This window comes from Mycteria americana, chromosome 1 (assembly GCF_035582795.1).
Source record: "Mycteria americana isolate JAX WOST 10 ecotype Jacksonville Zoo and Gardens chromosome 1, USCA_MyAme_1.0, whole genome shotgun sequence".
Classification (NCBI taxonomy): Eukaryota; Metazoa; Chordata; class Aves; order Ciconiiformes; family Ciconiidae; genus Mycteria; species Mycteria americana.
The window spans coordinates 118,518,992-118,543,812 of NC_134365.1; the positions used below are offsets into that span (position 1 = coordinate 118,518,992).

The 24,821-nt window shown below is 44.9% G+C and overlaps 1 protein-coding gene across 13 annotated transcripts in view; it reads right to left on the reverse strand.

Annotated features, from left to right (window-relative positions):
• TIAM1 (TIAM Rac1 associated GEF 1) overlaps window positions 1-24,821 on the reverse strand; it is a 194,372-nt gene that overhangs the window by 44,944 nt on the left and 124,607 nt on the right. For all 13 annotated transcript variants that reach the window (XR_012777875.1, XM_075517327.1, XM_075517310.1 and 10 more), the window contains 8 exons: window positions 23,029-23,476; window positions 20,455-20,627; window positions 16,131-16,355; window positions 14,482-14,667; window positions 11,915-12,061; window positions 9,740-9,814; window positions 8,512-8,682; window positions 2,580-2,684 (listed from right to left, as the gene is read on the reverse strand). Coding sequence is in view for 12 of the 13 variants with exons in the window: in XM_075517327.1 (XP_075373442.1) it covers window positions 2,580-2,684; window positions 8,512-8,682; window positions 9,740-9,814; window positions 11,915-12,061; window positions 14,482-14,667; window positions 16,131-16,355; window positions 20,455-20,627; window positions 23,029-23,476 (1,530 nt within the window). In the remaining variant the exon portion in view is untranslated. The remainder of the gene's footprint in view (window positions 1-2,579; window positions 2,685-8,511; window positions 8,683-9,739; window positions 9,815-11,914; window positions 12,062-14,481; window positions 14,668-16,130; window positions 16,356-20,454; window positions 20,628-23,028; window positions 23,477-24,821) is intronic.

Sequence of the window (24,821 nt, forward strand, 5' to 3'; positions counted from 1 at the left end):
TACATCTGTTTAACTGCAAATATTAGGTATTACAGAACAGTTATACACCCATTTAAATGGTTGTATATAGTAAAATAAAATGTATCGTAAATTAAATGAGGATGTCATGCTGGCAATATTTTTAAAATGCAGTTTTCATATATAGGAATGTATTGCTCAGAACCTGAAAAAGAGTCAAATGACATTTACAAAAATCTCAGCTAGATTTCAGTATGGGTTTTAAAAAGAGGAGAAAGAAAAAAAGGAGCGAAAATAGCAGTATTTTCTGCACAAAACTTGTGTCTGATCCCTGCAGTCATCGAAACCGAGCGTGCAGGACCAGAACCAAGGAGGACGGCTGACAAGCTCTTGCAGGGATACGGGAGCCACTTGCTGCCTGCATCCTAAAGTGCTGTTTTCAGGCAAGAACCTCTGTTGAACAGGAGGCAAATAACTGGGATGCTCAGACTGCACCAAACCAGAGCGTGAGTGCGACAGCAGCCCTGAGGTGCTGCTTGCATTTCCGTGCCCCGTGGACCTGCTGCCCCCACACCAAAGGCAGGCAGCATATTTGGGCTATGGTGGCTCACGCTATGAAGCTGCCGGCCTTGCGGGCACCACGGGCTCGTGGGACCCGGCGTGGGACCCAGGGCTCTGGGGTTTGATAGCGATAGCGGGAGCACCCCAGGGGTGTTCCTAGGCACCAAGGAGGGCCCAGGGACAGGATTTCTTCCTGACAGAAGCAGCATTGCCCCTGTGAGCCACTCCAGTCCCTCATAGTGTTTCTCATAGCAGTTTTGGGACTATTTTTTTTCCTTCCTTTTTTCCCCCCTCAAGATTTTCTCTTCCTTGCCCTTTTTTCCTCTACCAGTTTTGGTCTTGTCCCAGCACCCTTTCCCAGGACTACCTTTTCCAGCAGCCCCAATGCCTTCACCCCAGCCTCATCCTACCTGCAGGATTTTCAGGGAGGCCTCCAGTCTCCTGCTTCCATCTAAAAGTGCCATCTTACCCAAAGTAAAGAGTCTGGCACGTCAGGCTTCTGCCAAAACACTCCAACACTTAGTTTACAATAAAAGGTGCTTAAAAGCGTAACTGCCTGGTACAGCACCTAATGTTAAATACTCTGCCCTGAGCCCTTAGTAACATTTTTAACACATAATAAACTGAGTTTGTGAATTTTTGAAAGACTGTGTCAGTACACAAAGCATCACCATTAATGTTTTGGAGAGGAATGGAGTATGGATATTTAATCTCTGTTTCTTATTTAAATATATCTGATACATTCTGCAAGAAAAAGGAGTATCATCCTAAGTAAAGTATGTCCGTAAAAGCATTTTAGTAGACGGAAGATAGCTCTAGCAAGGTGACATCAACATTAGACAATATTATAAACATCTATTCAGGAGACGACAAAAATAGAGGCATTAGTTTTATCATATTGCACCAGAATAATTTAATTCAACACTTAAATAAAGTAACTCAAATTTTCTCATGAAACAAGCACACACACAAGCAAACATACAAATGCATGTTGTTTTAATGTTACTACATTAGATATAGCCCTGCAGCACCTATCTATATTATAATCTTTCAGCATGTACATAGTCCCACTGACTGTAGAGTTTTGGTTTAATTTCATTTTTTCAGAATAAGCAATAACTGATAACTATGTCAATCCTACATCCTCTCAACATAAGACAAGTCACCAAAGTCCTTCCAGGCTATGAAAGCTAAAATCTGTCTCCTCTGAGTTTTAATTTTTCCCAACTATATTTCACTTCCCAGTCTTAGTACTCCACTAGCACTTTCTCACTCTTTTTTTTTGTTGACAGTGTTAATGGCAAATCCCAGAACTTCTTTACTAAATGAATAAAAGCATCTATAACTGGCAAAGTTTTACTTTTTATAAATAAATCTGCCACCAATGAAAAGGACTTTAAAAAGCTTTACAGCGTGCATGTGTAAAATCATAGAGTTAAAGCACGACACTAATTTTGTTTGGTCTTTTTTTTAATCTCTCACTTCAAAATTCCTTTGAAGTCTGCTTTTGAGATGAATGATATGAAAACATCCAACTGAAGCAATTAGGAAAGTATATTCTCATACATAACTCCAGAGCTTTTTAACCTCAACATTTACCTTCCCATTTAGGAAAAAAACAAACAAAAAACAAACCAAAAAAAACCAACTAGTTGCGCCTTTCCCCCCTCTTTAAAAATCAGGCAAAGTCATCCGAACAAGAAATACTCAGGCCTCAACACTATGTCTTTAAAACCACCAAGGACAATATGAACAACAGGAAAAGGCAACCTTGAGAGAAGTTAAGCTTAAATGTATGTTACAGTGACTTTCACACATTACCTGTGGCTGTTCCTCCTCTCTCTCTTCCACATAGATACACGCATGCACAAACATAAGCTAAACACCAGCTCTCCTCAAGATGAAATATTTGGAGAGATTACTTTACTGTAGGCCAATTTGCTATGGTCTGCAAAGCACTATAATTGCAAGTTAACTCTGCATATTACAAATGTCAGATAAACACTAATTAATAGTGTCCTACCAAGTGTCATTTAATATTGCTCAGGAGGTAGCATTACCAGTTCATAGATATCCTCTTCTGGCTTTGGTACATAAAATTGGATCTGGTTTTCAATCAGGAATTTAAGACGCAGGTAGTGAGCAGAGTGATCCAGCTGGTGTGTCTGCAAGAAACGGAGAAGAGGCTTTAGAAGAGAAAAGCAATGGCTCACATCATCTATACGTAGAGAATGGCCTAACACTCATAGGAAGAAAAATGCCCCAGCACCGTCTTTCACAAGAGGCCCATGATCTCCTAACCTGAACAAGAACCTGAACCTCCTCCTCTTCCCCAGGGATAAGTGTTCATTTAACCACTGACCAGGATGTCAAGGGCAGTGCTAGTACTCTAAGCAGCCTCTTTGGTTCTGCTTATCTGGCAGTTCTGCTCCCTCCCATGCTATTGCAGAAATAAGCAAACACTATTACAGCAGAAGACTCAGAGCGTACCTTTGTATACAAAGGGCATTTAAAATCACAAGGAGGAAAATAAATGTTCTGCTAATGGAGAAAAATGTAACGGGAAAGTTTTTTCTGTTTGTTTTGGGTTTTTTAGCATCTTCATAATTTAGTGAGTAAGTATGATGTGGTAAATTTCAAGCAAGGTTAATATAAAAAAAATCTGTATGTCCTCTAAATTCAAAATGGCTCAGGATACACTGGCTTTATAAGGCTAAAAGAAGCCAAGAGTTGCACGCTGGATCACATCCCAGGGGAAACAGGTCACACCATTTTAATGAATTAGCTATAATTAGCTGAGGATACGGCATTTGGTCTGGGAGACATTAACGACCTTTTCTCAGCACGATTAATAAGCTTGATTTAAGCAGAGGTTAATGCAGTGTGTAATCAAAACACATTAGAATTATGATAAACACAAAGGATGTCATTCAGAAGTTACTTTCAAAGTTCGTAAACTGTTGACTAAAGCTAATGAAAAACCCCAAAGTGACTCACAAATACAGCAGGTAAATTCTCCTCATTGTCACTTTTGAAATCCCATTATTATATGCTTTTATATATTGGCCTTTTCATTTTATACAAGCAAATTACCAAAGTTTCCTAGGTTGTACTAAAAACAACGGCTCATCTGAAAAGTCATGCAAGAACGTCATTATTGCCTATTTATTATGTTTTTTAAAGCCTCGCTTATGCAGTTCAAGCCAAGATGATGATACACCGGGACTCAGCTGACTGATCACACAGCACAGATGATGAGTAATGTACACCGAGTGACCTGTGGAAAAGATCACACACTGACCTAGCAAACCCTTCAGCAAATACTCAGAGAACAGTGAATGTTTTTGAAAGTCTAGATCAGCCCATGAATAAAAAAGAGCTACCAATAATAAGAAGAAAAAAAAAAGACAGATCTATTGCTGCACTCAACATAGCACTACGTTCAAATAAGTCCAATTCAAAGACCAAATTATCCTTATATGAAATCAAGTATCTGAAATGGAATAACATCTGTAATCCGGACAAATACATAGTTAATTAAATAAAGAATTTTAAATCTATCAAGGGCCAAAATAAAAAGAGCTGAATGTAGGAGATCCTTGCCCTCTCCCCTTTTTTTCTTTTTTGATAAGCATTTGGCACGCTTTGCTCACTGTTTACTGACTGTTTTCACTAGTTTTCTCTCTTACATGCACACACGTACAAACACCCCAGAAATTAAAGGGAAGCAGAATTGGCTTTAATGGTTCAGAAATGATACAGAGGAGTCCTAGATTAGTTTCTGGTCAGATTAGTTTACTATCCCTAGACACAAACTGAAGACCGCCTTGCATACCAATTAAACAAAAACATATAGAGGAGACATAAACCCACAGAATGCACACCCCACGTCCGGAGGGAGAAGTCTGTGATAAGTCTCTCTGACAGTCCATGGAACACTTGAGCCATTTACAGCAAAGCCAGTGGGGAAGAAATTCTATGTGGAAAAACCATACTAGCAGAAAAAGGAGCCAGGCAACCTGGCAGCCTCCTCCTGCCACCACGGTGTATCTTCATGTGGTCTCCTGTGCCGAAGCTCTCGTACACGTGCTGCGTTTCATACAGCATCAGGCCATGCCAGTCAAGCAGACCTATGCTGACAAAGTACATGTCATCGACTAAAGCCCAGGGTTGGGAGAGAACCCCCATCCGCAGCCGGGTATTCGTGTCGCTTCCAACAGTGACTCCGAACGTCCTCCCCTTGCAGAGGAGACCCAAAGGGACGCTTTCCAGCCTGCCCCAGGCCAGCAGAAACCACAACCTGTGGTAGAGGGACATGAATTTATCCAGTCTGGGGCCTCCAGCCATTGGGTGCAGGCCAGGAGCTGCCTTAGCTGCACTGGCGGGGCAGGAAGCCCATGCTCAGCCACCCTGGGCTCCCCGGGGGGCTGGGGACACCCCACCACCGCCTGCCCGCCCTGGGGCAGGGGCAGGGTGAGCTCACGCCTGCCTGCAACCCGCTCTGCAGCCTGCGCCCTGATAGCATCTTAAAAGAGCAACCTTCCCCGCAGGCAGCGGCTTGATCTACCATCCCGGCGGTCAATGACAGGGCTTCTGCCTGCTTTGATATGGGCACTGCATCAGGCGTGGAGGTGACTGCCGACGCCTCCATTTTCACACCTGGCTTTGCAGGGAGATTTGCTTACGAGAAAATCGTGTGTGCTGGCCATTTTAGAGAGCAGGAGGGAGCCAAACGCAAGATGACCAATGCTGCACTGAAGCCCTGAACTATGCCAGAGCACAGCATCGTCTGAAGAGGTCACTGGATAAAACTCACGTATATTTTGAGCCACTCATTTCTTCCAAGAAACGCCATCAGCCGGGGTGGATGCCATTCATCCACTACATTGCAATCCCATCCAAGTCAGGCAGTAAGAGTCATCACCATTAAAGCTGTGACGGTGCAGCACATGAGCCACACCATTTAGTTAATTAACATTTGTACAGCTGCAGCAAGGCTTTGTCTACCTCGAAATTTTACATTAGTTAAACATGCAAATAGGTGCATGATTTTCTACTGAAGTGAAAGGAAAAGGTCCTCTTAAAGTGGACACAGCCAGTCTGCCCCAAAAGCCATACCAATAACCCACTTTTCTTGTTGCTGGTCTAGCTGCATCCATATGCGGGAAGGTGGGAGCAGAAACAGGGCAGCTTTAACGATGTTAATATCCTTTCGAGACCACCCAAAATACCTTTTAGCAGTCCAAATAAGCTTCTTGGTTTATTTATTTCTCTCCTAATAACTCTGGCTATGTCTGGAGTAAATTAAGCAGCTAACCCAATTTAAAGCACAACCCAACAGCTTAACGGACATGCTCTTGAAGAAGAATTTACAGCCTGGGGTGTGATCCGATTCAACAGGCTCCGTGTGGTGTAGCGGGTCAGCACACAACCCGAACTATTCATCCATTTCGGCTCCCTTCTAGTTAAAGCGAGGGACAGACATATTCTTTCAGCTTAGTGGGGGAGACCTTCATTAGTGCTGAAATGACAGCATCACGGAAACACGCTAGCCATCCCACCGTATTACTCTGGCTTCGCACTTGTGTGGCCCAAGCTTTTTCAGTAGGAAAGCACCAGCTCAAAATCAAAGTAAGCTCGCAGAGCATCAGGCTTAAGTAACTTCTCAGAGACTTGGAGCACAGACCCAGAGACCTAGGGGAAATCTGCTTCTTGTCCCTCACGCAGCTCTATTTGAAAAATGCAAATCATGAGAAAAGAGAACCTTTTTCGCTTTTTATCCAGTTCAGTCAAAAGACTAAATGCCATGTAGGCTTCTATGCTTCATTTTTGGTGTTATTCTCCCCACACTGGCTCTGCCTAAATCCATATACAGTGTGTGTGTTTCTATTCAATTTTAAGACATACCATTATGAAAATGTTAGTAATACATATACACACGTTCACACTGCTCAGTATTATCCATAGGAAACAATTTAATGCATATACACTGACTTTTCCTGCCTTCCAAGTGATGTTATTAGTTAAATCTTAGGAGAAATCTTCAAGAAACCACTTTAAAATACGCTTTAAACTCTCTTCCCACCAATCTTGAATCACAGAAGTGTCACAAAGCAGCCTCCAAAATCTAACTCGCTGTATAATAACAAGCAGCAATGTTAGTGTAAGAACACATTTTCTACAATGACTTGAGTGCACTTAATGTTCTCCAACAGAATAATCAAGCTCAGTTTAATAGCACAGATAGATTTAACCACATCTACAAAAATGAAGAGGTTTATATGAAATGTAGATCTCGAAATGTTTACTATACCAGAACTTGACTGGTTCTCAGATGGCAGATGGCAAACTGATGTGAAATGATGTGGATCAGATATTAAAGGGGAAAAAATGAGCTGAATGCAAGAGACAGAAGAAAGAGATTGATTATTAAATGCTACAGAAAAGAAAGCATCCATCAGTGTTTTCCAGACTGAACACTCTTACAGAAAGAAACAGATAATAGCTCTTCAAAAAACAAACACTCACCCACCTCCCCTTCTCCCTATACATCACCACCCACAACAATCAAACACACAGTGAGAGACCAGATTCTCAGCAGGCACCTACTGAAACCGGTGGAGCTACACCAATTTACTCCATCTAAGGATTTGGCCCACTGAGTTAATCACTCTTACCCAAAGGAAAATATAAATCCTAAAAATAAATCATTACTAATAATGTGTCATCCAGCTTCCCTATTATGTCTCTCTCCAAAAATGTCATCTTTTCCTGAATACAATGAAGAGCTTTCACAAGCTGCAGCACTCTTTAATAGTGCACCTGGCAGAGAGATGAGCACACTGTATAATTACTGCAAACAAATGCCTTTCTCTCACCTTCCCTCTCTTTGGAAGCACATGCAACATGTTCTAAAAGTCCCCAAAGTTAAGCTCTTAATAGTAATAAATGTTTTCTTTTCTTTTGCTGTTGTTGTTGTACAAAAGAGGACTCACTTTTCAGAACAGCACGTGACATGAGTTGGGTCTAGCTTGCAGTCAGCTGGTTAGCAGAAAACATACATTATGTAGCTGCCAGAACTGAAAGCTTGTATTTAATTTGTCAAAGCTTTCAACTTCTCTGCTGAGATGTAACTCTTTTTAATGGCCAAATGTCTCTGATACTTCATCTTGCAAAGAAATCCAGGTGGTTTTTCTTCCACCCCCCCAATGCAGAGAAAAGCTTTCCTCTCTCTTCCCTCCTGCCACCTACACAAGGTGAGTCTGACTCTGCAATGCAGACAGCAAACACAGGCACCTTCTCCTACTCCTGCTGCTGCTGTTTTCTCCGTACCTTCCTCCTCCACGCCAGCCGGAGAGGAGGAAGCGGCAGGGGGAAGGAAGGAGGAACAGCACCTGCAAACAGGACGACCTGGCACCTGGGAAAAGGTGAGATCACCCCGCTTGCCTGGCAGAGAAGGGAACGGGCCATGGGAGGGCTTGGAAGAGGTGGGGGAAACCAGGGTGGTCGGGTGAGGACAGGGTGACTGCCCTACCGTGCTACGGGGCGTCCAGTGAAAGGAAGCGGGCTGGGGGCCAGGATGTTGGGAGGCAGATGGGGAGAGGAGAAGGGTCCTGCACACACCTTGGTCTCCAGTGGAGGGGGAGTGGGTGGGCAGGTGGGTACGTGAGCGGTGGCAGCAGAGGCAGAGTCAGGGTGTGACAGCACTTCAGAGGCTCATGCACAGCGGCCAGAGTGGAAAAGGCAAAAACTAGTCTGCCTTCCTCTCCCTACACCCATGCCAAGTTTAGCTCCAGCTGTAGGAATTTTTCTTGTGTGGTGCTAGCATGAAAATTTCAGTATAATTCATGTTTTTCATCTAACATACAACTGATCCCTCAACACAGTGCGGTCTGAGCACTGGCATATAAGAAAGTCACTGTGAGGTTCAACTGAAAGGGCTCAGGGTTGTAGACACTTCACCCTGCTCCAGGGCACGCTCGCAGCCTTTACCTTGCAAATCATTTCCAGCACATCTCGTGTGGTGTCCCCAGGACGGATGACTGTCAGAGCAGGCTGGTTGTTCGGCAGGCAGAACCAAGACGGCGTAAAATACTCGTGAACCCAAATATCACAGTCGGGATTGTGCTGATGGACACTGCTCAGTGCCACTTCTTTTTCCCTCTAAACAGACAAAATCCATTAACACTCTACCAGCCAAATACAATCTCTTTCTTCATCAATAACAAGTGTAAGGAACATTCTATGCTGTATCAAAAAGCCCTCTTACAGAAAAGACCTTTTATTCATAAGCCTAGATTGAAGGCTTGTCTGGACAGGAAACTTTGCAGTTTTACCTGAGCAGTATAAAGTTTGCCTTCCCATGTCACCCGCACAGCTACACTGGTGCAATGCTCTTTTCCTGGGATTTCACCCTATGGCTATTGGGAATGCCAGGAACGCAACAAAAAATAATAGTGATAAAAAGAGATTTAAAATTAAAACTTAAATGCACTGTGTTTCTGGGTAAACCCATCCAAGGCCAACAAAACTCTTGTAGATGCTACAGTTCCTATACCTAGAAATGGCAAAATAGCAAATCTTAGCATTTATTTTGAATTTACTGTCTTTTATACATCCAAGTTGCACTCCAAGCTATAAATCCCCAGGAAGTGATGGAGCTGCAGAATCCCTATTTGCTGCAAGTGGGCTCACGCAGCTAAACCCATATTCACTACATGAAGAATGTGCCTCTTAGCACTGTCTTAATGCTGTTTTATAGCTGACTTTCTCTGGGGAAAGAGAAAGCAGTTGTAATTGTGGCTGCAAACACAGAAGCTCACAGAAGCGCATGAGAACAAAACAGAGAAAGCCCTGCGCTTCACAGTTGTGCCAACCCGAAATTATGAAAACCCCATATGGCTCACAAGGAGCCATTTTGCAGGACCAGCAACGTCTAGGTCCTCCTGTGGGCAGGCATTTCCCTGGCACGCAGTGCTAACACCCCTCCGGGTCTGGCACCTCCAGCCGCGCGTAGGATGCTACACACAGCAAGCCCTTTTGACTGTGGCAGCCAGCTCAAACCCTCCCAGAGCGGCTACAAGCCCTACAGCACACAGAGGGTCCCTCTTCTCTCCTCTCCTGGGGGCTCCGTGTTCCCTCTCGCATCTCAGAGTCAACCCTACATTTAGGCTGGCTGCAAAGGAGGGGGAAGGAGGCAGATGGAGAGTTGCTGTTTTACCTTGCCATCCGGGACCGTATCATCAAAGATTCCTTCGAGAGATTTCTTTACTGAATCAACTCCTTCACCAAACACCTGAGGAACAACAGAGCGACTCTGCTTTAAAACATGAATGTGCCTCCACGCCATCTGCAGCACACACTAAGGGGAAAACAGTGTATCTAACATCTAGCGTGGAAATCAAACTGAAACATAGAACCATTCATCTCAGAACACAGAAAAGGAAAATATCAGCTTGTTAAAAGGGAAGGGAGGGTGAAGGACAAGCTGGTGATGGGGCACCATGATGAAAGATTAGAGGCCAGTTCTGCTTAGTGGTCTGTCACTGACTTACTTGGTGGAGCTGGACAAATTATCTCCTTTTGTGCTGTTTCCTACCTGTAAAGTGGGGGAAATGAACGCTTCTCCACCTCTGCTGAGGCTAAGAAATCTGAAGAAGGGCTCCGCTTCTAGCTGTTTTTGTAATAAACCAGCTTCCAAAAAGTACTTAGCAAACACTGAAGTACCACAAGTCAGCGTAACCCTTCTCTAATGAAATAAGAGCTGGTAACCCAGCACGAGCCAGAGAGCCAAAATCAACAGGACTCCGTGCAGGAGGAATGACAGAATGTGAATATTTACAGGATCCACCTCAAATCAACACAGGACTGCATCAGATGGGCAAACAGGGTTGTTACTGCAGCAAAAGCTGATCATTAAAACTGAAAAGCTAAGTTTTATAGTTCCACATCAGCACAGCTTTATGATCAAGTTGCTGGGTTTGGCTATTAACTATCCTGTACCTAAAACGAAGCAGGGACCATGCAGGATGGGAGAAGGTCACTGCCCTTTAGGGATTTACAGTTTACTGCTGCAACTTGGCAATACTTTGCATGCTACTACACACGAGCAGGGCAAATGTGTTCAGGCACTACATTTAGACATTCTTCTACTTTCTCAAAACTTTACTTTTTCTTTGACTCTCTCCAGTATGACTTTTCTTTAACCTGGAACAAAATCCCTTTTCATGCCTGTGCTTATTGAGGAGTGAGGGGGGTAGGGGTAGGGGTGGGGGCAGGGGAAGGAAGCGTGAAGAGGAAGCGTGAAGAATGCATTTATCCCGGGTGAGTTCAGGAAAAAAAACAGGTCTGAAGACACAGCATGGGCAGGATCCTAGCTCAGGACAAGGGATTGCGCTTCATTTGGGGAACATAAGTACAAAGCAACAAGGATGCCACAGCACCAGCGCAAAGAATTGGGAATGCACTCATGGAGGCATCTGCTGCTTCCCAGCAAAACCCTGAGCTTTTGCTCAGCCACAAAATATTAGGTGAACTTTTAATGTCTCGCTAAAAACAAACTAAACAATTTTGCAGCATTCATCCTCTGCTAAACAAAACAAACACCCACTGCTGCTTTAACAGGAGGAAGAAGAAATCACAGGGCACAGAACAACATGTGTCCCAAGCCTTTCTCCCTTCAAAAAGTGAAAGAAGAGAAAGAAAAGCAAAGCCTACATTTCCTGCAATTAGATGAGGTATGGCTCTCAAAAATTGAAAGCTATAATTAGGGATGTTAGGAAAGAATAACAGGGAAGCACCTTCCTACCACACTGAAACACGTTTTCTAGAGAAAGATCTGGGCAGTGACTGGGTGGAAACGTTTCAGCTTTTGCTTTTTTAAAAATCTGAAGCAAAACAGGGACTGCCCCTACTAAATGCAAAGCTTTTTCTTACTTTAGGAAGTTTTCCTCCAACTCAGCTACATTTAAAGTATTCTACAAACTCATAATTTTAATTTAAAGAAACAAACAAGTCTGCACTTTCTTTTTCCTTCCAAAGTTGTATCTGTTTTACACTGCTGCTTTGTTACTCTTGAGTTTAGGGAAAGTACCTCCAGCAAAAGCAGAAGTAGCAGCAATGCAACAGCAGCAGAAATGCAACCAATTCAGCTAAAGAAGGTGTGAACTCCAAACCTTGTTTTACAGGAGCTGCTGTATACTTATCTGTAATTACAGTCACTGATTTTTGAAGAGGATGTGGAATGAGATGACTATACACCGTGAAAGATTAAACAGGCAAGGTTAAGGTTGGATGTGTAAGTGCTTGATGCAAGTGACTCTTTACATGAGCTGCATTCTGCATGCTAACAAATGAGCCTTGAAAATAACAATATCACAAACTTCCACACACTTACCTGATTAATGCTTGGCCTCCCTTGCTTTTTCTTCGAGGTAGTATCCAGCCCCCAAAGAGAAGAAAACCTGCTTCTCCGTTTACTAGCAGATCTGGACATGGCCTGCGTCCTTCTCCTCACTCCGGACTCCCCTGTGCGAGCCGCCACCTGTCAATGCCACATGGTTTTAAAATCAAAGGTCGCAGCATCCCACAGCACCATGGCTTACATAATCTAACAAACGGTGGAATCTGGTTTGAAAAAAAAGGCAAATACTATGGCAACAATGTGTACTCACAACAGGGACAATGGTAATGCTGCCAGGCTACTTCCTTCTCACTGCAATTTAACTCACTTCTTCCAACGTCAAACATCAAAAATTAAAATGGACGGTACTACCTCCCCTTTTTTTGACATTTAATCTGAGATATTTTGAAGCAGCCTAATCATCACAGAGCAAAGCCTCAGCACCAGTGAAAAGTTTGGGTTTTTTTCTTTTTTTTTTTTTTTCTAACAAGGTTTCAAAGCTGGACACACAAAACCTGAGAATTCCGGCTTCCGAAAAGCCCAGTCTTTCTCTTTGCTCTTTCCTGTGGAAGCACTCTGGGCATCCTGGAACTGACTCATAACTGTTACAAGGCCAGATAAAGGCTTGCAAATAGGTCAAGGTATTTAAAACCTGCACTTCCTTAAAGATAGCACATTTGAAGGAGTGAGCAAAACACAGGAAGAAAAAAGTGTGCTGAAATGACCCTTTCGATTAGAGCAGTGTTAACTGCTTGGGTACTTGAAAAACGGCCTGTGGCAACCCCTTTGGAGAGAAAAGATATTTGCCTTTACTGAGACCAAATATTTGGGGAGCGTTTCCCAAATGAGGAAGCTCTGGTAGAAATTAGTGCGACATTAGTCAGAGGTGAAGCGTTTAGGCCAAAGTTTAAGCAGATTTCCCATGTGGAGGTGGCCTCAGGAGAGCGAGCTCCTCTCCTGCAAAAAAGGGAGTGGTAGGAGATGGCAGGTATGAACGGGAGCGCAAGGCGAAGCTAGACAGACAGACAGACAGACCCACCCTGCCGACTTGGCCGTACGCTTCCTGGAACACCTTTGTACTGCATTCCCACAGCCGAAACTAGCAAAATGTGACTGTCGTCTGGCAACCCCAGCGGGAACACCCGAATCTCTCAGTGATGCCCCAAGCTACAGAGCTGAGAAACTGGTTGTTTGGGTGCAGCAGATACAAAAACCCATATAAAGATGGGACAAACAGAAGGCTGGCTTGTGTACCCAGGGAACTGTTGCTGTATGAGTAATGGTGAAATCAAGGAAAAGGAGAGCTTAAACACTACTGCAAGTGTCTCCATTTCCACAGCCTGGACTTGTGAGACGTTTCTTAGCTGTACCTGGGACTTTTGTGCAGAGGCACCTGGGAGACTCAGCACATCCTCTGACTAATGTACTGAGGAACATCTTCAGGAGAGCTAGGGATGCCACGCTATCACCATGCAGCACCCAGCTCGAGTCTGAGACTCACTGCACCATCTCCACGCTATTGAGGGCAAAGGAGGACACGAGAGTTTGCTTAAAGGAGAAGAAAGCACGTGTCTTTTCCAACACAACATATTCAAAACATATTTTTTTTCACTTGGCTCTCAAGAGACACCAGCATGAAGAGGCAGACTGTTTTTCAGGCTAATGCTCAGTGCTTTGCTAGATGCAAAAAAATAAGCATAAATGCAAATTACAGCCCGCCACTTAAAAAAAATATAAATCCACCAGCAATTATCGGGATGATGACGCTAATCTTTTCATATATAAAAGAATAAAAACGCCCCTGACTGAATTACAGCTCTGGATTCAATTGAAGGGTACAGCTGACATCTACAAGACAACAGTGGAGCTCAGCTATTTCTGTGACGCTCCAGGAGTCCAAGCCGAAACTACAGGAACTTGATTTAAATTCATTAAAAAACCACCACTTTGCAATACATTTCCCTGTATTTTTAAGAGCTGGGTTGTTACATTATTTAAATTTAAACAGCCATTTTAAACATTATTTGCCACACCATAAGCAACAGAGAACATTTCCCCTCCCTTGTGGAGCATCAGGTGTTGATCACTGGAAACCGGGTATTAGACTAATTGGTCAGTAGTTTCATCCATATGGTAGAAAGCAAGCCATGCCCAAGAAGGTCTAAGCCAACACATGCTGAGGGCCTCAGAAAGACTCCCATTGACTTCACAGGACTTTTGGATCAAGCCCATGTACACGGACATTAGAGATGGGCCTGCTCTTGTAACAGGAAGATCTGTTTATAGAAAACATGTTTATAGTGCAGATCTGGAAATTCAAAATCACACGTTTAGGAGAAACATGGTTCTTCCACTTCCATAAGGCCATGGCTTGCAAGCATCTGCTTTTTACTCTATATCCAGGACACAGACACCTTTCAGGAAGCAGAATATTCTGCATGCTAAGGTAAGGGCTCACCCCCCAGGCACAGACTGCTGTTTGTCAACATGATCTCTGCATTGGACACAAGAAGCAATTTGCAGGTTGGCAAAGATGACCCCTGGCCTCTGTTCAAACTTACCAGTGCATGAAACGACGAGACTGAAAAGATTCCAAGACGGCCCATTGCAACTTTCGTTGGACGGCTGGCAAAAGCTAGCAGTCTTTTAGGGTTTGGGAGCTCCCCTCCTTGGAGACTAGCCAAGTAACAGCGGTACCGAAATAGGTCCATCTGGAACTGTTCAAGATTTTGTTCCCAAACGAAGATCTGTGTACAGCAAACATTGAGGAGCAAGACATACAAGAAGAGAAGGGGAGAGGAGGATGATCAGGGTGGTAAATACCTTGAAAAAATTCTACTGTTCCCAGCAACACACCTTTTTCACCAATGCTGATCTCACTCAAGGAACATTGATTCCCCTTCTTTCCCACTCTCCCCTACCCTCCCAACCCCAAAAAGGACACAAATAATAAAGAAGTTTTCATTAGATGGAAAACAACTTTTTTTATGTTCATGGCAGAAGTCTTCTCCTGGACAACTGCTCCTTTGACACAATGCTAATTAATAGGATTAAAATGTCATTTTTAATTTTCTTTGTATTCCAGGATTCTCTTCTGAGCAGTCCCTTAAGAGGCTTCTTTCATGTATCAAGGGCATCTGAGAAACAAGAAGACCAAACCCCACCGAATTCCACATACAGAGCACCTCGAATCAGCAGCCGCAGCAGCAGCAGTGTTACTGTAAGCATCAATGGAGCTCGCCATACTTGAAAAAGTGTAGTGCACTGGGGATAATTAATCTTATCAGCGGAAGAGCACTATAATCAGCCTATGTAAGGACTTATTTAAATAACTCAAATTGCTGATAGGAAACAGTTTCAAAGCATTTAGAAAAACTCAGTTACATAAAGAGAGAGACTGCTCTGCCCTCTCACTGTGATTGACAGCCTTTGAGTGGAGCCCTTTCAACAGAGGCAAGCATCTGCCCCCTCTCTCCCCACTTCTCACAGGCTTCCAGGGGGTACGAAATCTCTTTAGCTTAGCACATTAAGGCCCTGGCCACTCCCTATGGTTTGCATTACAGGCACGTTTGGCAGCCGTGGTAAAAGAGCTACAAACTAGTGAAGCAAGAGCCATATGTTAGTTTCCTAAAATAAGGTGCCGCTGCAGCAGCAGGAGAGACATCTGCTCTAGGCTCTCTGCTTCTCAAATGCAACTACACTGTCCACTTGACGTCTGAAGGAGCGGTCCCAAGAGGCAGCCAGGGCTGCAGCCATGACGTGAAGGCAAGCCCTCGCAACGAGTAGAAACCAGGGATGGCTTCTTCATCCCATCTGCCAGCAGAAGAACCAGCCTCTTGCACTCTTAAGACAACAGCAACAGCAGCATTTGTCGGTCTATGACCAGCTCTTCCTAAGGCATCCTGCTGCCATGGCCTGGTAGCCTCTTCACTCCCCTAAAGCCCTCACTCAACCTCTGAGCAGCTAGCCAAATCCCTCACATGGTGGCCAGGAGAAGACAGCCCATGCTGTACCTTAGTGCACATTCTTTGGCGAAAGGGTGCAACTAGGGCAGCCGGCACAGCTTTCCTGCCAACACAAGTCCCACCTGCTCTGGGGAGCTTTGCCAGCACACACGCATGGCACAGTGGGAGCAGACAGAGGTACCGCTAATCTGAAGAAGGCCTTATATATTGCTAGGGGCTTATTTCACAGAAGCAAGCAAGATTACTTGATCCAGTATGGTCTTCTTCTTCTTGGAGTCCGTTACTGAGGACAGCTGCATTTCACCCATTTTCTTCATCTTTTCATCCATATCAATCTTCTGCTCCAGCTTTTTTATCTCTGTTTTCAGGAGCTTGACGGTGTCCTCTTTGTGATGCTGCCTTGCCACCGCGGTTGCACAAGCTGAATGGATTGCAGTGATCCAGTTCTCCAGTTCGGTCTGGCTAGAGGTCTGAAGAGAAGGAACAAGGGAGAAAAGAAGTCAGGATCCTCTTTAAAATTGATTGGAGATTAACAAATGCAATTCCAAGGAGTTTCCTTTCCCTTTGATCTTAAGATTCAAAGCCTTAAATCCACTTATGAGAGAAGTAATAAAAACCCCATCATTCTTAAGCAGGCCATTTTTAACTCAGCACTAGGCATTCAGCACTTAGAATTACACCTATATCTGTGCTTTGCAGCTGTACAGTGTTTCCCAGCAAGGTCTCAGGAATTACCTTCCTTGTTCAATGCAATGCTGCCATAATTTGTAGCTCAACATATAATGACGTTTTCTAAACTCCCGGTTCCTTAAGGCAGGGAATGTACCAGTCTCTGTGCTCTTCACAGCATGTAGAGTTTTTCTGGCATGCAACAGTTAGTAATAAATTGATGGCATAAAATGTGACCATGATACCTATGATGAATAGACAAACAAACTTTCCATTTCTGAAGGTCCCAAAGTGCTCTGAAGTCAACCCTGTTATCATTAAAGCCAGGCTCATCTTACTTTTTACAGCTCTGGTACTATCCCTTCCCAAGCATGTGTGTGACGGTTCAGGAAAAGGGAATACTTCCCTTCCCTGGAAGTGTTCAAGGCCAGGTTGGATGAGGCTTTGAGCAACAGGTATCCCTGCCCATAGCAGGGGGGTTGGAACTAGATGATCTTTAAGGTCCCTTCCAACCCAAACCATTCTATGATTCTATGATTCTATGAGACATTGGGCTGGGGCATGGGACACCAGTATATTTTTCTGGAAGAGCACTATTCTGATTAAAGGCTTTTGACAGACAAAGAAGAATATTTCAAAGCATTCCTTTTCCAGACTTTCAAAATAAAAAGGAAATCTTCTTAGCCTTCTTACTAAACTTCATTCCTTTTTACAGTAGGTTGTAAAACAAAATTTACAGCCAACTCAGGGTTGCAGCGGACTTTCTCTGAGTGTCAGCCTTTAGCAGTAATCACACTGGTATTTGGCTCATGGCTGAAAAAGTAGCAAGGTGCCAAACCACCTTGTTCTAATTAAACTTTCTGATGATACCTGATCTATAAATAGACAGCACCGTATGACAGTTGCTAGCATAGAAGAAGGTGGTCATCCTCACTGCTCTCCTGGCGGTGACAACTAACAGCAAAGGACACGGCTTACTGAAGCCAAGGAGAGATTCCCACAGAAGCCTGGCGCTGGAAATCACGTATGCACAGGCAGGACTTCAGACCGATGCTCCCAAAACTTCTGTGGGACTGAAGCAGGTGAAGCACACATGTCCCAGAATGACATCATTTTCCTTAGCTCAGGTTAGAAGTCCTAAGCAGAAGATAGGGTCTACCCTGGAAAGACCAATCTCTTACTCCCAATTTTCTTGTCTTCATTTGGTATTGTACAAAGTATATTGCTTAAATTGGAGATGCTCCCTGCTCAGGTAATAACACTGACAAGCTCTCATTCATAGATGGGGCTTACAATGTCTTACCGCCACTGCTGAAGACATGTTGAGCTCCCCTTGCTGAGGAGTTTCTGCTGAAAATAGAGAAATTATCTGCAGAACAGAAGACACTTTGCTTACAGTCAGGTGGTAAAACCTAGCCCCCACTAGAGAAGAGACTACCACTGGACTTATAATGAGATGGTATGTTTTGTTAATTCCTAGCAAAATCGTAACAGCAAGATACCATATTTTTATCTTATTAAATTTTAAAATATTATCTGTATACCATTAGATTCAGTTTTCTTTTTGGTTTCCTGGGGACAAGGAGGGGAAAAAAAAATCTGGAAAGGATTTTAGGAGCTGAAGACTCTTCTGGTAGATGAGTAGGCAAGGGGAATCACTCTGTTTCTCAACGGAAAGGACCACATAAACAAGCTGCAAACATCTGATACATAAGTATGTGGTGTCACAAGTTGCTCTGAGCTCCTGGAAAATGCATGTGACATCTGCAAGTAATGGATTTGTGTAGGCATGATAAGAACTGACTGAGCAAGGAATCATCGTGTAGGAGGTATGTGATGTCTCTAGGTGCAATGCAGTGGGAAGGCTTGTTACAAGATGTCCAATATCTGTACGCATTACAAAGCAACCCTATTTTTCTCCCTAAGTACACAGTCTCCATAGGACAGAAATAGTCTTCTGCAGGTCTGTAGTTTCTTCTCACCAAAACCGCTACTACAGCACTGTGTTATGTGTGGACGGACGTGTATGACATGAGCAGTTAAGTAACACTGCTGAACAGCCTGACACGTGCTTCAGCTGCTCCGTGCGCAGCAGAGCAAGCCCTACAGCACAGTCACTCGCACATTACTTCCACCACTGCAGCTGGTCTCCTTCCCTTCTCCCCAAACCCATCCCTTCCTTCTCTTCTGCTTCTGCTTCGCTAGTGATGCATGGGTTCTACGGCAGAAGGGACACACCAAAGAAAAATTTCTGCAAGGCAATATAAATGATTGTTTTTCATTTGAAAAGGCTCATTTTTGCCTTTTCCCACAAAGTTACATGAAAATCTACCCATAGCATAATAACGCAGAGCTTTTAATGAATAAGGCCCTGTGTTGCCACAAAAGAAATGTACTGAACGTGACCTTTTCAGTATTTAGCATCCACAGACAATTTTATGAGAATTAAGGTTTTTCCTTAGAAAACTGCATGGAAAAGATTTTACAGCTCGTACCAGTAGAACAGGAGGAGGTGGTGCTCCACAGCCTTTCAAGCACATACTGAGACCATAAGCACCACGCTTAACTCCTGGATGAAGCTCTCCAGGTGGCAAAACACACGTACCCTGCCCAGGAAAGGCATGAAGTAGAAAGGCGCAGTGCCGTATTACACTGTGAGCTAAGGAAAAAACAGACTGAGGTGGCAGAGAAGCCAGTCTGCAAAAAAATGATTTTTTTTTTTTTCAGTATGCAATCAGATACTCAGTGTCTTCAAGATGTAAGCCAGCACCACTTCCTTTGAGTCCATAAGGCTTTTTTATTTTGCACTAGTTTGAGAATCTAGCCCCTTGTTTAGGACAGCTGCAAGGACCTACGTGACAGTGTAATTTTAAAGATTTGCTCTGGAGTACAGGGGAGTGATGACGTGGGGGCACATCCCACCACAGAGTAGCTTCTGGTTTAAGAAGGCAAGAAACTCTGAATACATTGTCACTGGAAAGGGAAATAAATAAGGGATTCCTCCGGTGAAGAACCTGAATCAAAAGAGGAAATGGCACCACCTCAGCACAGGCTGGTAATTACAAATAAGAGTATCACACCTTGACTAGTGACAACTTGCAATAAGAAAGTGGAATACCAACCTAAAAATCACTCAGAGAAGCAGTAGTTACCAAAATATAGAAATCTTTTTCAGTGAAACACATCAACTAATGTATGGTCTTTGATATAAGTATTGGATTTTTTTAAAACGTACCCTGTGAAATTCAGACATTTCTATTTTTCTGATTAAAAAGACTAAACATGCACTTTCAGTCTCCTTTTGGGCAACAGCAAGATTCTGAGTAAGGTCTGTATGAACAAGGGGCAACTGGATTCTGCAGCGCCATTGGGAGAGCACCTGGAGGTCCAAGTATGCCCTTACACTTCAAACTCCTCTTGGTCTTGTAAACACCTTGAGCCTCTCCGCAAGGTCGCATCTTTGATACACATCTCTTACGAGATGCAGATAGTGTTACAGCACATTTAATGCACGACTGTATGTCCTATATGGTAACTGGCCTGATCTGTGTCTTATAAGCACGCTGTCAAACCATGCAAAATTCCCAGTTTTTACAGGGATGTAAAAATATTTCTTAATTCTTACTTTGTTCCAACCATCTACACAAAGAGGGTCCAGTCAGTCAATAAAAACAGCAGATCTGACAGTGATTCACATGTGGTGGTAGGTCTCTTGAGTGGTGTTTACCAAATATATTGTGTCCTTCCTCTTGCACTGCGAGAGGAAAATCCCAAACCTACTGGAGTCAGCAGGATTTTTCCATCAATTTGAACCAGAGCTAAAATTTCCTCCTTGGTGAGTGAGATGAAGGAGAGAGAGGAAAAGAGAACAACTTTGTAAAACCCTCGAACCAGACCAACCTGAAAGAGGAAGGCGTCCCCAAGGGAGTTGCTGAGACAGAAGACAAAGTCCTTCTTGGGGTGTTCAGGCACCGCTTGCACTATGCTGTTTTCCACCCATACAGCGTGCTTTGGGATGCTGTTGTGGTCAATGCCAGATCTGCCATCAGTCTCATAAAAAAACAACGTGCATCCTAAAAGAGATGATCATATATTAGCAAGCAACACATTTAAACGCAACAGCCACCCCGCATCTATTCAGCACTAATAGTTGGGACTATAAATTATCCGTAAAACTGTCACAGGGATGAGGGAGGATTTGCCAGGGCCGGTTCAGGTTTTCAGCCCCACAGCAGACAGCACCAGCAATGGCCGAGTTTTTAGCCCAACAAGGTGGCGATTTCCACTCCATGGGGGCACGCCACGAGCTGTACGGTACATCAAGCTGTGCCCCAGCGGGCCATTTTGTTTGCCCTAGGATTGCTAAAACAGAGCCACAAACATGAGGCCAGAAAGTCATGGGCAGTAAAATACAGCCCCAGATGAGAAACATCATTATAAATCCCAAAGCGGGGGTCCTCCACAGCCACCCCGTCCCACCGAGGGGACCAAAAGGAAGATGCAGGTGTGAGAGCGCGTCTCCCCTGGCAGTGCCGGCCAGCTGCGAGCCGGCCCTGCCGAGCAGACAGACCCCCAGGCAAACCTCCATGGCCCTGCCCCAGCCTCCTGCAGCTGCTAGCTGCTACAGTCCCTGCAAGGCAAAGACCAAGTGATTTAATTACTGGATGCAGATGAGTAACTGGAAGAAAAATAGAGTGGAATGAGCTGTGCTTACTGAAAGACTGATGTACAAAAAAACCCCAACAAACAAACAAAAAGCATAAACCAAATCCTTATTCCACTATAACGTTTCAGCTCTGACTCACGGCGATACGGCCAAAAACAAAACCGCATTTTAGCTGGGGACAGCAACCAACCTCCTTGGTTTTACAAAATAATCTTTACAATTCTCGGGGCTGGGTGGGAGGGGAAGGTATAGCAAGCCTGCAATTTGGGAGACCCCCAAAAAGGGTTTTCTTCTCTCCCTCCCGCCTTCCCCCATTATCTACCGTTGTTTTAAACTAAAACTGGCACATAGTTTCTCTGCCACTGGAAACAGCCCTCTCGGTGCAAAGGGATGCCCTGTTACCTAGCCTCTCAGAAAACTATTTGCAGCCAAACAATAGCAGCTGTTAACTTCAAAGCCTCGTTTAAACACTAACATTATTAAGGCACCCGCAATCTAAGGAGCAAACACTCCACTTGAGCCAAAGCACTTTAAAATAACATTGCCTCCTCGCTCATCCTTCCCCTTTTTCCTCCCAGATGGCCCTTTGTTTGCCTGCTCCTCACAGCAAGACCTTCCTGCCACAGGGCCCTCCTCCCAGGAGATTAGGGCTGCCCCTGCCCCTGAGCCCCCCTTCTCTCCTCTTTCATTTCCCCATCTCTCTAACCACCCCAAGGTGGGTGAGCTGCCACCTAACTTTGCTGTTAGTTTTAAAATAGTGTTGCAAATTAAAAAAAAAAAAAAAAAAAGTGCTCTAAAAATGGTGCTCTGCAAGCAGGACTTTAACTGTACTGAGCTTTTCGGGAATCCCACCTACAGCAGGAGACATGGCTCTGCCTCCCCTGGCTCACAGATGAGGCCGGTCGCAGCAGAGGAGAGCGAGGCCAGTCCCAAAACCCTGCAAGCGTTGCTTCCCCTTTTGCTGCTGATGCAACCGCATGAAGATTAATTAGAGGTTGCTTTAGGAGGCCAGCGCCTGAGTTTTGCTGCTCCGTTAACACGTATGTGTATTTATAAGCACTCGGACCCCGAACAAGGCTGGAGCACCCTCCTAGCAGGAACTGCAAAAATTCAGAGCGAAAAGGGCCCGATGGCCCAGGCAGCCGAGGAGGCCGGCAGGGCGGCCGGGCACCGAGGGCTGCCCACCACGAGATGGGTGATGTGGCCAGAGCCAACGTCTCCCAAGTCACAAGCCAGCCTCGATGACCAAACCGTGGCTTCCTGTCCACACCGCGACCGTGTTGCAACTCGCTGGGTGTGTCTACTCGTGAAGCACATCTCGAAGGAGAGGCCCACAGCACTAAGCTCGAGAGGAATGCACAGAAAGACAGAACCCCTGTTTGAAGGCATGCCAGGGCCATCACTAGCAAACTCCCACTACCACGTGCCTGCAGCTGCACACAGGTAATCAGTTTGTGAGCAAGCCATAGACATGCTTCTTAAAAGAAAAACACTCAGCGCTCGGAGAAGCCACCCCAGGTGGTGCCAGCAGGACTCGAAGCAGGGTATGAACCCCACTCCAGTGCAGCACAGTGATGTGTCTTGGACTACGAGCATGCCATAGTGCGAGTATATCAACAACCATCAAATAAAACCCCGCTCTGAAAAACATCAGGACCACTTCCTCACACTTGCTGTTAATTATACTGACGTTCACAGCAGCTTTTGTTAAGACTCTAGGCTACTGGCTTCTTCATCTGCAGCAACACACAACCCACGGGACACCACGGACACCCATCTGGATAAACCCTTGCACACTTGCTCTGTACCTTTCAGGGAAACCCAGTAGTGCTTCCATTTCCTGCGGGTGGCCGACTCCACTTTCTTGTTCTTTTTGTGCACCAGGAAGTTTTTCACTGCCAGAGCGCCGGCTTTCCGTACCGTGCCCTGGGCGGCCGTCAGCAAGATGTCGGACTGCCCCGGGGAGCTGAGGGTGCCGCTGCTCTGCTCATCACTGAGGGCAGAGCCGGCCTCCTCCAGGTTCTCGCTGTTGGTGGTGCTCATCTCCAGCTCCCGGCGGAAGTTCTCGTACACCCCCTGGCGAAGCCCGTCGCCCGTTGAGCTGCTCCCGCTGTCGCTGCCGATGAAAGCCCGACTGGCCGTCGGGGAGTAACTCGAGTTGGTAGCATTGGAGCGTCGAGAAAGGAGGTCGGTGTCGGTGGCTGCTCCCTCGATCCCGCTGTCGGTGAACTCGCTCCCCTCGCCTGCGTTGACGTCCTAGTTGTGAGACACACACAGCGTGAGATGAAGAGCCCGGCCGAGCCTGGCCTTCTAGAGACACCGACAGGACCCGAAACACCCAGGTGGCACCACATTTCTTCACACCCTCCTTTTGTCTGGCACTGGTAATCCCTCATCTCTTTTTCTTCTTAAGACAAACAACTGGAAGAAAAGGCGGAGTAGGCAGAACTTCCAGCACAGTTTAGGAAAGACCAGTCACACACGTGCGATTTCAGGTGGTGCCTCTACAGCCTTAGCATTGTGGAATATAAGACACAGCATCATCTGTTTACATTAAGCGAAGTTAACAGTGCTAAAGGCTTTGCAAAAGGAGAACATATGGTAGCAGAAACTGGCAGTGTCAAGAAAAGCAGCAATCAACCTACGCGTTTTGAAAAGAAAACATTGATATTGTACCTTCACACCTACAGTTGAAGGTACATTTTAGACATCCCAAGATTGTAATTTGCAAATTATATAACTAAAAAGGTACTTTCTTTTTTCTCCTAAGAAGTTAATGTATTTAAGATTATTTCTGTTTTGTGTCACTTCTACATCACAAAACCTAACGATGGGCCAGAACCCCACGGTGATAGACCCTGCCAAAATACTGCAACGACAGCAGACCCTTCCTAGTCCCCAAGAACTTGCAGTCGAAGGATCAGAAGAGACAAGAATATGGACGGCTTGAGCAAGACAGGAAACAACACAACCGAATTCAGGTTTCGAAGGCTTAGTGGCTCAGCCTGTCCCCTGCCACAAGGCGAGTGCCCAAAGGGGGCTAACCACTACCACCTCAGCACCCAGAGGCATCTGTGGCAGGTTTTGAAGGAGGACAAATAAAGGCCCAGCCCTGTAAGTGGAGAGAAATATCTTATGTTAGATACTCGGGAGAAGAGGGAACCAGGGAAGATGCAAAGAGGTGAGAAATATGGCCAAAACAACAGGAATTTCAGCCTCTACCTCTCCTGCAAGAGCAGCTGGTGCTTGATTTACGAGTTTAAAAAAAAACGAGGAGACTCTGAGAAGAGGTGGCAGAATGCAGTATTTATTTTGAGAGAAAACAAGCTCCTACGTGTTGGTTCAAGCACCAGTCTTCTACGCATCCAAGAGCAGCTCTGAGGAAACCGAGAAACCCTCCACCGAGCTCGGTTTGAAACCTTCCTCCTGTGGAGCAAGAGCTGGATGAGGAAACCTTAGGGGGAGGGGAGGGGTGTTGCTGAATTTGACTAACTTTTAAGGCATTAATTTGTAACGGATGGGCTCGTTCTTTATAAACGCTACCTCTCAAGGGAGACTTGGAGTCCAGCTGGAAGAATAAGCGCTTCCTTCCCTGTTCAAT